Consider the following 17,250-nt stretch of genomic DNA (forward strand, 5'->3'; position numbering starts at 1 on the left):
GAGCATGAAAATATTTAAAACTGGATACTAAACTCTGGATGTATTCAATGGGAAAATGTTTGCCCTTGAACTTTTATATAGCACATATTCTATTACTACAACCTAAACAGACCATAGAACTGAGCTAGAAACTTACCTTGCTCTTCAAGGAAGATGACACACTTTCAGTTGGTATCTTCAAATTGCAAGTCCTACTCAAAGAAGAAAGAAAAGCTCCTATTTAAGAAGTTGTTATTTAATGTCTAGTCACAAATATTAAAGTTCTCTAGAGGGAGGGAGATTTAAGGAAAAAGTGATGATTAGGTGGAGATTAGAAAATATTCTCCAACTTGTCACACAGGACTGCTGCTGTGAGGAAAAATAGAAGTCTCTGAATGCATTCTGTAAAGTGCTAAAGAGCTCTAAGAAGGGATCATCATATCCACAATGAACATCATTTTTAGCTGGGGGTTTTATCCCTGGCCATTGTTGCAGACTCAGAGTAATATACCTGTGTGAAATAAGGCCACTTAGTACAATGGACAACCTTTTACACTGAGATCAATAAATGATCACCAAAAGGTGACACACAGGGTGGAACCTCTAACATGATGTTAAATAGAGTCATGTTGGGATGTTAGTGACCAATGACTGGGAACTAACAATAATTGAGGAATTTGAACATACATAAAGTTCTCAGGGGACAAGTTACCCATGAGAATAACCAGAGTCCCTCACTCCAATCATTGAGAGAAGCAACAACTAAACTGTGCACAGAAGCCTGGTTCTGTTTTCTTAGGAAGAACACTAGTATATTTACTTTACTCGGAGTTATTTCTTCTTGGTAGTGCAAACATCTTCAGAGAAGATTCATCATTAACTTTTCTGGCAGAAATTAGACAGAATCATGAGCGGCATAACAGAAACTAGGCTAAAGTATTATGTAAGTCGTGTTGGCCCATGGCAGCATAACTTCCCAAAATTCATATTGAGATTATAGGTTATATAAACACTTATGCACTTGAATTCTCTCATTAATAAAATAGAGATGGGTACCTTTTTTTCTGAGATAGTAGAATGGATGCTTTGCCAGAATCCTTGCCCACTTGGAAATAGCAAGTAGTGTGTAGAGATTCACACTGTGAACTTGTATCCAACAAGAAACATGATTGTTCAACATAAAAGTGAAAGAAAACTTTGGATACTGCTGAAAACAAGACAGACAGCAGCCCAGATGGAAATCTGTAAATCAATCCCTCCACATGTGAGAGGGGGAGTGCTCCACAATACACATTTCCACCAGGAAGCCAGGAAATCTAGACCATCGGGAACTTTTGAGCTTCCCAAAACCTGGATCAGACTTGGGGAACAGTCAAGGGACTGTGAGAAGGAAGAGCACTGGGAAGTACCCCACATGCACTCCCAGGCTTAAGGACCAATGGAAGGAGGTCATTCTTGACACTAACTCATAGTGGGTTGCACAGAAACCTGCCAGCTAGCATTGGTGGCAGTCACTGGTTTGTAGAGTCATTAGTCAGGGATTTATGATCTTAACTTGATTGGAGGAGGAATCCACATAGCCAGAATGGAGAGGCAAGAATAGCATGGGCTTCAGCTGCGGACAATGGAATTGGGAACCCACCTTGCAGGACCAGATCAGGAGGGTTTGAGTCTGAGATGAGTGGTTTTGGCCAGGGTAGAAAGTTTTGCAGCCTGGGACATTTTCACAGTCTAAAGGCAAACTGCATTTGAGTTGGCTAACTGTCCCAATTCACTGCTAGTGTCCAGCCGTGGGAAGGAGCCATGATGGGTTGAGTGAGAGCAAATTGGGTCTTACTACCCCTTGATAGACCATGGAGCCTAAGATGCACTCTTTCCCTCATGGGGTCATTGGCACAGCAGCAGTTGCTCTGCTTCTTGCTGGAGTGTTTCTTCAGAGGCCTGAGGATTTCTCTCTGAACCCTGTAAGGGCCAGCACTTGTACATGCCATTGTGTGGTTCAAGTGCAGACTTGCACAACCCCACACTGCCCAGCCTTGCCTTCTTGCCTTGGACACAAAGCATGGAACCACCAGTTTAGACACCCAGAAACAAAGCCAAATAACCCTATTCAGCATACATCATAGTCACATTCTCAAGAAAAGTAAGTCACACCCCGATGAAAGTAAATTCAATAATAGAAGTGACTAATTCTCCAGATGCAAAGAAATCAGGATAATAATACTGGAAGTATGAAAAAACAAAGTGCTATAACACCTCCAAAGGAGCACAGTAATTCTCTAGCAATGAATTTGAACCAATAAGAAATCTTCAAAATGTCAGACAAAGAATGCAAAATACTGATTTTAAAGAAGTTCTGTAAGATATAAAAGAAATCTGAATACCATGCAAAGACATCAGAAAATCAATTCATGATATGAGCTAGAAATTTACCAAGGAGGTAGAGATCTTAAACAACCAAACAACTTCTGGAAATGAAAATTTCAGTGAAAGAATTATGAAGAACAGTTGAAAGCCTTAACAATAGACTAGAATGAGCAGAGAACAGAATCTCAAAATTTGAAGACAGTTGTTTTGAATTAATTCAATTAGACAAAAATAAAGAAAGGAGAATAAAGAAGAACAAACAAAGCCTTTGAGAAGTATGGTACTACATAAAGCAACCAAACATATGAAGTATAAGTATTTCCAAGGGAGAAGAAAAAGCAAAAAGCATAGAAACCCTATTTAAGGAAATAATTGACAAAAAGTTTTCCTAGTTTGGGAAGAGATTTACACATCCAGATACAAGAAGCCCAACGAACTACAGAAAAATACATTGCAAAAAGGACCTCAACATGACATATAGTTATCAGATTGTCTAAAGTCAACATGAAAGAAAAATCCTAAAATCAGCATGAGAAAAGTGTCTGGTCATCTATAAAGAAAATCCCATCAGACTAATAGTGGACTAAAAGCAGAAACCTTACAAGCTAGAAAAAATATTCTATTTTTAAAGTACTTAAAGGAAAAAAAACTCTGTCAACCACAAATTTTAAATCCTATTCAGAATAAGCTTAATAAATGAAGGAGAAATAAAGTTCTCAGACAACCAAATGCTGAGGGAATTCATTACCACTAGACTGGTCCTATAAGAAATTCTCCAGGAGTTCTAAATGTGAATACAAAATGTCAATATTCACCATCATATAAACACAAAATTACAAAAAGAAAAAAAAAGACAACGACTACACGACAGAACTCCGAACTCCACTAAACCACAAAGACAAAGGAAAAAAAGAAACAAAGAATCTACCAAACAGCTAGATTACAATTTACATTATGTCAGAAACAAAAGCTCACATGTCAATATTAACCTTAACAATAAGTGAATTAAAATTTTCCACTTAAAAGGTATACATTGATGACATAGATAAAAACATGAACCTACTACATGCTACTTAAAAGAAACTCACCTTACTGGTTGGCAGACAGTTATAGACAGAAGTTAAACAGGTGGAAAAGATATTCCACACAGATGAAAACCAAAAGTGAGTAGTAGTAGTTACACTTATATTGGGAAAAACAGACTTACAATAAACAATGATTTAAAAAAATACAAATAAGGTCATTATACAATGATAAAGAGATCAAATCAGCAAGAACATATAAAATTCTAAATATATGTGCACCCCAAAATGGAACAGCACCCAGACTCATAAAAAAATACTAGACATAAAGAAAGAAACCCTAGAAGAAAACCTAGGCAATACCATTCAGGACATAGGCATGGGCAAGGACTTCATGTCTAAAACACCAAAAGCAATGGCAACAAAAGCCAAAATTGAGAAATGGAATCTAATTAAACTAAAGAACTTCTGCACAGCAAAAGAAACACCATCACAGTGAACAGGCAACTTACAGAATGGGAGAAAATTTTTGCAATCTACCCATCTGACAAAGGGCTAATATCCAGAATCTACAAAAAACTGAAACAAATTTACAAGAAAAAATCAAACAACCCCATCAAAAAGTGGGCAAAGGATATGAACAGACACTTCTCAAAAGAAGACATTTATGCAGCCAACAGACACATGAAAAAATGCTCATTATCACTGGCCATCAGAGAAATGCAAATCAAAACCACAGTGAGATACCATCTCACACCAGTTAGAATGGCGATCACTAAAAAGTCAGGAAACAACAGGTGTTGGAGAGGATGTGGAGAAATGGGAACACTTTTACACTGTTAGTGGGACTGTAAACTAATTCAACCATTGTGGAAGACAGTGTGGTGATTCCTCAAGGATCTTGAACTAGAAATACCATTTGACCCAGCCATCCCATTAGTGGGTATATACCCAAAGGATTATAAATCATGCTGCTATAAAGACACATGCACACTTATGTTTGTTGTGGCACTATTCACAATAGCAAAGACTTGGAACCAACCCAATGTCCATCAATGATAGACTGGATTAAGAAAATGTGGCATATATACACCATGGAATACTATGCAGCCATAAAAAAGGATGCAGCCAGAAACCATCATTCTGAGCAAACTGTCGCAAGGACAGAAAACCAAACACCACATGTTCTCACAGGTGGGAACTGAACAATGTGAACACTTGGACACAGGGTGGGGAACACCACACACCGGGGCCTGTAGTCGGGTAGCGGGAGGGAGGAAGGATAGCATTAGGAGATACACCTAATGTAAATGACGAGTTAATGGGTGCAGCACACCAACCTGGCACATGTATACATACATAACAAATCTGCACGTTGTACACGTGTACCCTAGAACTTAAAGTATAATAATAAAAACAGAAAGAAACATACAGAAATGCAATAATAATGGGGGACTTAACACCCCACTGAGAGCACTAGACAGGTTATCAAAATGTAAAATTAACAAAGAAACATTGGACTTAAATTTTTGACCCAATGGACGTCACAAACATTTGCAGATCAGTCTAACTAACAAAAGTAGAATATAGTGTTTTCATGGGCACATGGTACATTCTCCAAGATATGTCACAAAACAAGTCTCAATATATTTTTAAAAGTTGAAGTTATACCAATTATCTTCTCAGAGCATAGCCAAATAAAACTAGAAATCAACACCAAGAGGAACTCTGGAAACTATAAGCAAATACCTGGGAAGTAAACAATATATTCCTAAACAATATTTAGGTTGTTTACCAAATTAAGTTATACATTAAAAATTTTTGAAATAAATAAAAATGGAAACAAAACATACCAAAACATATTGAAAACAGCAAAAGCAGTGCTAAGAGAGTAGTTTATAGTATTAAATGCCTACATCAAAAAATAGAAAGATCACAAATTAACAACATAACATTGTACCTCAAGGAACTAGTAAAACAAGAACAAACAAAACCCAAAGCTACCAGGAGAAAACAAATAACAGAGATCAGGGTAGAACTAAATGAAATTGGGACAAAAACAAATAAAATAGACAAATCACTAGCTAAACTACCTAAGAAAAATGTGAGAAGAGATCCATATAAATGTAATCCAAAATAAAAAGGAATATATTATAGCTAATACCACAGAAATACAAAAGATCATCAGAGGCTGCTATGAACAACTATGCATTCGCAAACTAGAAAACCTAGAGAACATGAATAAATTCCTGGAAACAAATAAGCTCCTAAGATTGAATGGGAGAGAAAAATCTTGAACAGAGCAATAATGAGTGATTAAATCAGTAATAAAAAACTTCCCAACAACACCAACAAAAAAGCTCAGGACTGGATAAATTCACAACTGAATTCTACCAAGGTAAAAAGAAATAATAGCAATCTTTTGAAACTCTTCCGAAAAATCAGAGAGGAGAGAATCTTCCCTAACTCATTCTCCAAAGCTGGTATGAGTCTGATACCAAAGCTGGCAAGGACATAAAAATGGAATACTACAGACCAATCCCTGATAAACATAGATGCAAAAATCCTCAAAAATATACATGATTTGCTAGCATTTTGTTAAGGACTTTCTATGTGAAGATTTTGCACATATATTGAGGTATATGTATAACAGCATATCAAAAAGATAATATACCACAATCAAATAGGTTTTATTCAGGGATGCAAGGATGGTTCAACACACACAAATCAATAGATGTGATTAATTACATAAGCAGAATTTAAAAACAAAAGCCATATGATCCTATAAATAAAGACAGAAAAGGCATTTGATAAAATTCAGCATCCTTTTATGATAAGAACTTTCAAAAAATTGGACATTGAAGGAACATGCCTCAAAATAATAAAAGCTATACATGAAAAACACATAGCCAACAGCATACTGAACGGAGAAAACTTGAAATCATTCTCCCTGAGAATTGGAACAAGACAAGGATGACTATTTTCATCACTCCAATTAAACATAACCCTGGAAGTCATAGCCAGAGCAATCAAGCAAGAACAAATATTAAATGCATTCAAACTAGAAAAGAGAAAGTCAAATTACCTCTGTTTGCTGATGATATGATTTATGTGTAAAAAATCTCACAGACTTCTCCAAATAATTCTTAGATCTGATAAATTAATTAAGAAAAGTTTAGGGTTATATAATCAACGTACAAAATTCATAGCATTTCTATATAATCAACATATAAAATTCAGTAGCATTTCAAAATGAGTAGCATTTGTATAGAAATGCTACTGAATTTTGTATGTTGATTATATAACCTTAAACTTTACTTAATTCATTTAAAAGCTTGATTCTCCACTTGAATTGAGCTGATAATCACATCAAGACATCAATCAATTTACAATATGTGCAAAAGAATACCTAGAAATATATTTAACCAAAGAGGTAAAACACCTCTACAATGTAAACTGCAAAACATTGATGAAAGAAATCATAGATGACACAAACAAATGGAAAAACATTCCATGCTCCTGAATTGGAAGAATCAATATCACAAAAATGACCATATTGTCCAAAGGAATCTAGAGATTCAATGCATTTTCTACCAAAATACTAATGTTATTTTTCACAGAGTTAGAAAAATACAGTCATAAGATTCACATGGAATAAAAAAAGGAGCTCAAGTAGTCAAAATAATGCTAAGCTGAAAGAACAAAGCTGGTTTCATCACATTATCTGACTTGAAGTTATACTGTAAGGCTGTAGAAACCAAAACAGCATGATACTGGTTTTTAATAGACACATAGATGAATAGAACAGAATATAGGACCAAAAAATAAAGCTACACACCTACAGCCAACTGATCTTTGACAATGTTGACAAAACATGCATTTGAGAAAGGATACACTTTTCAATAAATGCTGGGAAAATAGAATTTTCCTTTGCAGAAGAATGAAACTGACTCCTATCTCTCACCATATACAAAAATCAACTCAAGTTGGATTAAAGACTTAACTGTAAGACCTGAAATTGCAGAAATACTAGAATAAAACCTAGGGAAAACTCTTCTAGACATTGGGCTAGGTAAAGGATTCATGAAAACCTCAAAAGCACAGGCAACTAAAATAAAAATAGACAAATATGACTTGATTAAACTGAAAAGCTTCTGCACAGCTGAATAGAATGAATAGAAAACCTGCACAATGAGAGAAAATATTTTCAAACTCTGCATCCAAGAAGGGACTAATTTTAATCTAGAAACCATAAAGGACTCAAATAACTAATCAATAACAAGAACAGTAAGAAAAAGCATTAAAAAGTGGACAAAGGACATGAAGAGATATTTTTCAAAAGAAGACATAGAAATCGCCCACGAGCACATGAAAAATATTCAACATCACTAATCTTCATAGAAATGCAAATTAAAATCACAATGAGATATCATTTTATACCAGGCAGAATTGCTATTGTTTAAAAAGTCAAAAAATAACAGATTGGGGTGAGGCTGCAGAGAAAAAAGAACACTTATACACTGTTGGTGGGAATGTAAATTAGTACAGGCACTATGGAAAATGATGCGGAGATTTCCCAGATAACCAAAAATAGAACTACCATTCAATCCCGCAATCCCACTACTAGCTATCTACCCAAAGGAAAAAAATCTTTATATAAAAAATAAACCTGCACTTGTATTTTTATCACAGCACTATTCACAAGAACCAAGATATGGACTCAACATGAGTGTCCATCAATAGAGGATGGGATAAAGAAAATGTGATACATATCACACACACACACACACATATAAACACACACATATATATATACACACATCATGGAACACCACTCAACCATAAAAAAGAGTAAAATCATGTCTTTTGCAACAGCACGGATGGAACTTGAGGCTGTTGTCTTTAGGGAAATAATGCAGAAAGTCAAATATCGCATGTTCTTACTTATAAGAGGAAGTGAAATAATGTGTACACATGAACATACAGTGTGAAATAATAGACATTGCAGACTCAGAAGGGTAGGAAGGTGGGAGCGAGGAGAGGAGAGAGGGTTGACAAATGAAAAATGTCTTAATAAATACAATTGCATTATTCAAGTGATGGTTACTCCAAAAGCCCAGGCTTCAACACTACACAATATATCTATACAACAGAATTCTACTTGTATTCATACAAATAAAAATAAAATGAAGATGATGGTAATGCTTAATTCATATGGTTGGTAGGAGCATGTAAATTAATAAGGTGTTTAAAACAGAATCTGGTACATACTAAACTGTCAACAAACACACTAGCTATAAAAAAAAATTATAAAGTCATCCTGTTTCTGTGAAAGAGCCTCCATTCATTTCTAAGAGTGTTCATTATCTCCAAAACACATAATATATCCCTTAGAGGCACTGGAAGCCATGACGAGTTAATTCCAAATATCTTGCCACATAATTATGAGGTTGGAGTTGTTTTAAATAATTAACTAGCTAAAAATAAAACAGAAGAGAATTAAAATGTACACTGTTTAAGCTGACAAAGCAAATTGGGAAACACTTTTATCTGTAGTGTACTGAATTTTTCCACTGAGATATAAAGTTAAACAACCCCAGTACTCATCAAAAACTTTCCAGATGTATTTTTATGCAGAGATAGTCTATAACAAGGGCACCAGAAGCAGACATATAACATTTTTTTTCTGGAAGTCCTTTACCCCAACTCTTCCAATTTTTAGCGTTTCTTGCTACGTGAAACTTGGTGGAAAACTGTGTAACATTGTTTAAGAACTGTTTTATAGTTTCCTACTATGTGAAATCTGGTGGAAAACCATGTAAAATTGTTCAGCTGGGCACAATGGCTCATGCCTGTAATCCCAGCACTTTGGGAGGCTGAGGTGGACAGATCACTTGAGGTCAGGAGTTCAAGACCAACCTGGCCAACATGGTGAAACCCTGTCTCTACTAAAAATACAAAAATTAGCCAGGCATGTGGCACCTGCCTGTAGTCCCAGCTACTTGGGAGGCTGAGGCAGGAGAATCGCTTGAACCTGGGAAGCATAGGCTGCAGTGAACTGCACTCCAACCTAAGCAACAGAGCAGGACCCAATCTCAAAACAAATAAAAAAACAAACAAAAAACAGAAACAAAGAGACAAACAAAAAAACAGTTTTCAGGATGACATGAATTCAAATCCTGGTTCTGCCTAAATTGTCCTGGAACATGGGCAAATGTCTTAATGTCATTAAGCCACATTTTCCTCATTAATAAAATGATAACAATAACAATCCTACCTTGCCATGGAGTTGTCAGGATTAAATGAATTATGATATGTAAAACACAAAGAACAGTGCAACTGTACGAGGATGCTATATAAATGAGAATAGTTCTTTTTGAAAATCTGCTTACCATGCTCACAGCTTAGCTGCCAGCAAACTTGTCTTAAATATGGGGGAAAATAGACATCCTTGTTTGTCTCTGCTTACTCACATTATCTGGACTTACTTATGCACTGGACATGATGTTTTATCAACTATGTTCAGTACAGGAATTCTAACTCAATTCACTGGGAAAGAAAATAAAAAGAAAAGCCATGAAAGAGGAGCATATTTGGCTCAGTTCTCAGGCTTTCTTATTAAATACCAATTCATAACACTAGGTTATTATACTGGAAAATGACAAAAAAACAAGCTCAAGTAAACCAGTGGCTGATTTCAAGTACACTAATTGTATGCCGTCATATTTAAAGTAAATTTTTTGTAGATGGCATGCAGTGGGTCTTTTTTTTTTCTTTTTTAAAAATCTAACGTTCTTTTTCAATTTGCTAAGTTTACACTGTATTTAATGTACTCATTGACACAATGAATTAAAATCTACCATCAGACCAGGCATGGGTGGTTCACACCTGTAATCCCAGCACTTTGGGAGGCCAAGGCAGGTGAATCACTTGAGGCCAGGAGTTCAAGACCAGCCTGACCACCATGGTGAAACCCCGTCTCTATTAAAAATGCAAAAATTAACCAGGCATGGTGGTACACACCTGTAATCCCAGCTACTTGGGAGGCTGAGGCAGGAGAATCTCTTGAACTCAGGAGGTGAAGGTTACCATGAACTGAGCTTGCACCACTGCATTCCAGCCTGGGTGACAGAGTAAGGCTCTGTCTCAAAAAACAAAAACAAAACAAGCAAACAAAACAAAAAAACCCCTACAATCTTCCTAGTTTTTTTTTTCTGTTTTTTTCCATCTTTTCTTTGTTTCTTTTGTCTTCTTTTCCTTTTTAAACTACTTACTATCTTTCGGTTCCATTTTATCTCCACTGTTGATTTATTATTAAATACCTCTCTTCAAAATTGTTTCAGCTATTGCCCTAAAGTTTACATTATATGTCTGGAATTCATGAAAGTATGCTTCTTTATAATACTGTGCCATTTTACGAGTTGTTTAAGGATGTCGCAAACATATACTGCCAATTATGCACTCTAATACTTTATATTATTATTATACATTTTCCTTGTATGTATTCTATACATAAATATAGAGTATATTCCTACTATTTATGATTTAGACAGTCATCTTTTAAACAATTAAAAATACAAAAAGAGTAGGTCTTATGTCTATCTGTCTTCATTTAACTCATTTTCAGTGCTCTTCATTTCTTTGCACAAATGTAAATTACTGATTGGCATCAGATTTCTTATGTCTGAAGAAATTCCTTCAATATTTCTTGCAGTGAAGGGCTGCTGACAATGAACTTGCAGCATGTGTGTCTGAAAAATGTCTTTATTTCTCTTTTATTTTTGAATACATTCACTTGGTTTAACAGGGTTTCTTTATTATTTTAGCATTTGACAGATGTTTTCTGGCATGCACTGCTTCTGATGAGAAATCTGCAGTGAATCTTGTTTTTGTTCCTCTGTATGTAATGTGTCTTTTTTCCTCTGAATGTATTTATAATTTTCTTCTTATATTTGGTTTTCAGTAATTTGAATGTGACACGTATAGGTGATAGCCATTTTGTTAAATCCATAGTATACAGAGCAAAACAAAAAAGTACCTGCATAAATAGACTTTGGTCTAATGGGGAGACATTAAAAACTTAAACTCACAGATAAATATATAATTATAAATTATATATTATGAAAAAAAAAAACAATTTTCTCAGAGAGGATTATAATAGAGGAAGCTTAAATTTAAAAGGATAGAATAAGGCCAGGCACAGTGGCTCACACCTGTAATCCTAGCACTTTGGGAGGCCAAGGCAGGCAGATCACTTGAGGCCAGGAATTCAAGACCAACCTGGCCAATGTGGTGAAACCCTGTCTCTACTAAAGATATTATACAAAAAGTTAGCCAGGCACAGTGGTACGCGCCTGAATTCCTGCTACTCAGGCAGCTGAGGCATGAGAATAGCTTGAAGCCAGGAGGCAAAGATTGCAGTGAGCTGAGATGGTGCCACTGCACTTTCCCCTGGGCAACAGAGCGAGACTCTGTATCAAAAAAATAAAATAAAATAAAGTAAAATTTAAAGGGTAGAATAAACATTTCCAGAATGGCAAAGCAAGGACCTCCAAAAATTTGCTCTTCCATAAAAGCAATTATAACACAGGTAAAACGGTGTTTTGAAACTCTAGAAACTAACCAAGGACATGCAACAATTCAAGGAGTATTCATTCAAAAACAATGACTGAATCTCAGTGTCAACAGTGAGTTTTGTGGTATGTTAGCTTGCTTTATCCACCAGCTTTGCGGTAACCTTGAACACCAGCACACATGGAACTATGGTAGCTGAAAAAAACAATGGTCTAACAACCATTGAAGTGAACAAAATGTGTTGGAGATTGCTAATGGGCCTGCTTCCCAGATAATTGTCACTGTTTCATCTATTTGGCAGCTTCCTGGGAAAACCCCATTCACAATTTTGTCTCTATTTCACCAGACTCAGTTCACTCAGTGAGAAAGTTTTATTCCTAGAGTGTTTGTCAAAGCATTGAGCAGCAATTGTTTAACATCGCAATTGCCTGAAAATGTAAATATCAGTTGGAGCATACAATAATCTAATCAAACTCTTAAAAAAATCGATGAGGGCATTAGAAATCTATAGAGGGCTTTGAAAAGCTCCCATATATTCCTGGGGATTACAAAAGTCATGCATATGGGCAAGGCCCTATGTATTCACAGGAAAGACCTGAGAGGACCTAACGTTTCATTTGTGACTGATCTTGAGGCTCTGCACAAAAAGGACACGAAGATTAAAGGCAGAATTTAAACTGCTGGAGCACTGAAAACATGCTCCAGCACACACGTGCAAAGCCCACGCATAAGGCTTCAGAGAATTAACCATTTAAAGCACTTAAAAAAATTCTGTCCAATTGTTAGTTGACCGCTAACCTAACTGAGTAGAAATTTCAGTGGCCACACACAACAAGAAATGAAGAATTAACATAAGTAACTCAGGAAAATCACTAAACAAACAAAAGTACCACCAACAAAAACAAAGCCTAGATGGGAGGAGAGAGATGCTTTTTAGAATGTGCTGTATTTTTATTATTTAAAATATCCAGATTTTAACAAAAATTGTCACTTAAAGAATGAGGAAAGTATGGCCAATTCATATGTTTAAGAAAACAGTCAATAGAAACTGTCCATGAGGAAACCCAAATATTGGACTTAGTAGACAAAGATTAATATGAGGTGGAGGAAATTATCTTATTGTGAATCCTTTATAATTAAAATATGAATCATATAGAGGCCTTTGCCTTCCCTACAGTCTTTTTAAAGGCACTCTTAACCTCTTTGTTCCTCAGGCTGTAGACCAGTGGATTCAACATGGGAATGACTATGGCATAGAACACAGATGCCATTTTGTCCATGCCCATGAAATGGCTGGAGCTAGGTCATAAGTACATAAAGATGCCTGTCCCATAAAAGATGGAAACTGCAGTAAGATGGGAAGCACAGGTGGAAAAGGCCTTCTGGTGTCCTTCAGATGAGCGCATCTTCAGGATGGTGATAAATATAAATAAGTAGGAGATCAAGATTACCAGGATAGAAAAGAAGTCATTGAATCCCACCACAAAAAAAATAACCATCTCAATGATGTAGTTGTCTGAACATGAGACAGCCAAGAGAGGAGAAGCATCACAGAAAAAGTGTTCAACTACATTGGATCTGCAGAAGGAGAGCCTGAAAGTGTTCCCAGTATGAATGGATGCATTCAGGAAACCAGACATAGGAGCCTATGGCCAGGGAAGCACATACATTTGTTGTCATGGTGGTGGTGTAATAAACTGCATAGCGGTCACAGGCCATTGATGCCAGGAGGGAATTTTCTACAGTGATAAAGGCTACAAAGAAGAATTGTGTGGCACAAGCATTGTATAATATGAATTTGTCTCCTGTGAGGAACCCCACCATCACCTTGGGAGTGACAGCTGAGGAATAACCAAAGTCCACCAGGGAGAGGTTACTGAGGAAGAAGTACATGGGGGTATGGAGACAGGAGGCCAATATAATCAATTCAATCATCCCCAGGTTCCCAACCAGAGTGATGAGGTAGACAAAAAGGAAGACTATGAAGAGTGGGATCTGCTGTTCTGGGTCATCAGTTAATCCCACAAGAATGAATTCAGTCACCTCTGTGTTGTTCTCCATTGGGAATGATGTAGCTGCCCTGTAGAAATGAAAAGACAGAATCAGAATGATAAATGGAGGGAGGACTACTGAGATCAGTCACTATGCCCATTTTGTGCTTTATTCCAGTATTTTAATTACTTGTTTCCAGCAGTCCTGGATCTAAAACATGCCCATGACAACAAAATGTAATTGTAAATTACAATAATTCATAGAGCATTCTTAATAAAATGATTTTGGAGATAATCCATCCCAAACTCCTAATTTCATAGATTACTGAACTAAGGTACAGAAAAGGAAAGCTTCATACAAGATCATAAGACTAATTAATTGGAACAGGCAAAATATAAACCAAATCACTTTGAATTAAAGCCTTAACTCTTTATCATAAGGAAAAATTCCTTTAAATATTTTACATTCAACCTAAAGTGGGCATAAGATAGTAATTTATTTAATTGATGAACTGACTGCCTGATGGAGTAATTAAATCTATCATTGTAAGTCAATGTGAAGAATGGAATAGCATGAAATTAGGAATCAAATATACTTACCAGTTTTCTTGGCTTCATGCAAATAACCTATATTTCTAGATCTCAGTTAAATGATAATAACTGCATCCACAAATGTTTATAACCTCTTCCAACCCTTAAAAAATCTTCAAAAAGTTAAAAAGGAACATAACTATTCAGTAATACCAACCAATTGACCAATCAACATAAATTTCTGGATGTGTTCATTTCCTCATTCTCTCTACAAGCACTAATTTCAAATGGAGCACCATGTTGCATGCTAATTGCCAGGTTTACACTAATGCACGAGATACATTCCCTGACCAGATAGATATCTAAATTGTTAAATATCATGTTTAAGTTCAGAATATTCTTATTCTCCATTCCCAAGGAGAGAGAAGTGTTTTCTCCTTTGCTCAGAACTGTGTGATAGATGTTAATCGCATCTACACTGCAGACCATCAGTCAGTCCATAATGTAGTTAATAAATTGTGTCCAATGACCAGATGTTTTTAGTGGCAGAATTAGAACATGAAATTAGGTCTCCTCATTCCACTAGTTAGTTGTGCCTTATGTAATTTTGCACATCTCTATTTCAGTGCATTTTATAACTGGCTTCTAAGCCTGATTTCTTCCTCATTTATTAATCACCATTCCTTCTGTCTTTCTTTTTTTAAAAAAATTAGTATGGGCTTCCAGATTACAGTAAAATTTTATGTTGACATTCCATTTGATTATCTCAACAACTCTAGAATTAGGAGAACTAATACTATCATATTTCCTGAAAAAGAAAATTGAGAAATAAATAGTTTAAATAACTTGTTCAAAGTAATGTAATTTTATTCTTTGTAAAGCAGGGACTCGAGGCCTTCTTGTGCTTTTTCTTTATGTCACATAATAAGTATACATATTCTAATAGAAACTCATTAGTGCTTAGAAATACGAGTTGAGAATCCCTAATCCAAAAATCCAAAGTCTAAAATGCTTCCAAATCCAAAACTATTTGAGCACCAACATGATGCTACAAATGGAAAATTCCACACATAAGTATGTAGCACAAACTTTGTTTCATGCACCAAAATTATTTAAAATATTACATAAAATTACTTAGGCTATGGATATAATGTGTATATAAAACATAAATGAATTTTGTGTTTAAATTTGGGTTTTATCCCCAATATATCTCATTATAAACATGTGAATACTCCAAAATTTAAAAAAATCCAAAATCCAAAACACATCTGTTCCCAAATATTTTAGATGAGGAATATTCAATATATATAGCCTCTGGATGTGTGAAACAGATAAAAGAAATATTCAAAATATTAGAGCCAAATCTCTGATTAAACCAAAGGAGAAATGGGTACCTTGATGCATTTTTCTAGCTACCTCTGCCCCTGCAACTTTGTGCAGACAATAGATTTGATCCAGAGACTTACCTTTCCCCCTGAGAAATACAAAGTTCGGGTCCAGCACTTTCATATATAAGTGAATGTCACATCAGAAATTAAGTTCTTTAAAAAAGGAAAACAACTTTTTGAAGACTCCTCTTTAGTGTTTGGCCAAAAGGCTTAAAGTTCTTTAGAGGCAGGGAGAAATTGAAAGAAAAATGCTATTGGCTTTGGAATCAGCTAACAAGAGCTCTACTCCTGTATTTACTGCTCCTTCTTTGTAGATGAGACTCTTAACTCATTTGTATATCAATAGCTGAATCTATAAAAAAGAAAATAATAAAAGATAGCCCCAACAACATCCAGCCTGAAAACTGCTGCTATGGTAAGAAAAGAATAGGAAACCTATAATTTCTTATACTCAGTAAGAGGTGATAATCACAACCTCAATTAACATAATTATTACTGGAGTTTTTTATAAACATTGTTGCAGGCTCTTTGCTATATATCAGTTTTGGAGAAGGTCATAGTTACTACTAGATGACTATTGACAATCAGATGAATAAATAAATGGTCAAAGTGACTCTGGTTCTGGGGCTGCTCCTTCTAATATGAAGCCAAATGGAATCATATAGGTACTTGATCAGTTGAAAAGTGGGAACCAGAAGGTAATTATATGGTCACGGAGCTCTCAGGGGACACATACTCTATGAGGGCTACAAAACACTTTATCTCACATACCTGGAAATCAGGTGATTAAAGAATCTGTGGGGATCCAGCTCTGCTTGTTGTGGGAGATCATGAATGTATTTATGTTGCTTTCAGTTATTCTCTTGGGTAATGCACAAATTAAGCCACAGCATGTCCTTCAAGACTGTGATTTGACATAAATACTAAGAGACAGAGACACACATTTTATCATTAAATAAGGGATGTGGACTTGAGGGATTAGTGTTTCTTTTAATTCGCCTTAAATGTTTGAACCATTGAGAAGAAATATTAATTCATCAACTGTTTATTTATTGCAAGTGGATTTTAGCCATAGTGATGAGATTTAAGAACACAGACCCATGCAAAATAAACATCATTCTTGTGCCCATGGCGTTTAAATCTAATGGAGAAGACAGACAGTAAGCAAATAAACTCCCTAAGAAACATGCATAAATATGCATATATACATATATAAATACATATGTACATATGGAATAAGCATATAACTATACATAAAAATGAGATAAAAAATAAATCTACTTTATATTGTTTGGTCAGAATGTTTTCTCTGGAAAATTAAGATTTCAGCCAAGTTTAAAAATGACAAAGAACCAGTATGGAAAAGATCAATTCCAAACAAAATGAAATATATGTGGT

General features: G+C 35.4%; 2 protein-coding genes across 6 annotated transcripts in view; both read right to left on the minus strand.

Moving 5' to 3' along the window:
• LOC101007728 (olfactory receptor 10Q1) overlaps positions 1 to 16,695 on the minus strand; it is a 238,786-nt gene extending 222,091 nt beyond the window's left edge. The window contains exons 1-3 of one of the 5 annotated variants that reach the window (XM_031653588.1): positions 16,624 to 16,686; positions 13,986 to 14,022; positions 137 to 191 (exon numbers count right to left, since the gene is read on the minus strand). The gene's annotated coding sequence lies outside the window, so the exon portion shown is untranslated. Of the gene's footprint in view, positions 1 to 136; positions 3,637 to 13,985; positions 14,083 to 16,623 lie in introns of those variants that run through there. The other 4 variants (XM_031653591.1, XM_031653590.1, XM_031653589.1 and 1 more) reach the window with 4 other exon arrangements.
• LOC101003916 (olfactory receptor 5B12) lies at positions 11,803 to 14,026 on the minus strand. The gene is given in 2 exon segments (XM_017948359.3): positions 11,803 to 13,577; positions 13,579 to 14,026. Coding segments are annotated over 2 exon segments (912 nt in total). The 5' UTR covers positions 14,004 to 14,026; the 3' UTR covers positions 11,803 to 13,090.
• Positions 16,696 to 17,250: the final 555 nt, after the last annotated feature.

Source organism: Papio anubis, chromosome 12 (genome assembly GCF_008728515.1).
Source record: "Papio anubis isolate 15944 chromosome 12, Panubis1.0, whole genome shotgun sequence".
Lineage (NCBI taxonomy): Eukaryota > Metazoa > Chordata > Mammalia > Primates > Cercopithecidae > Papio > Papio anubis.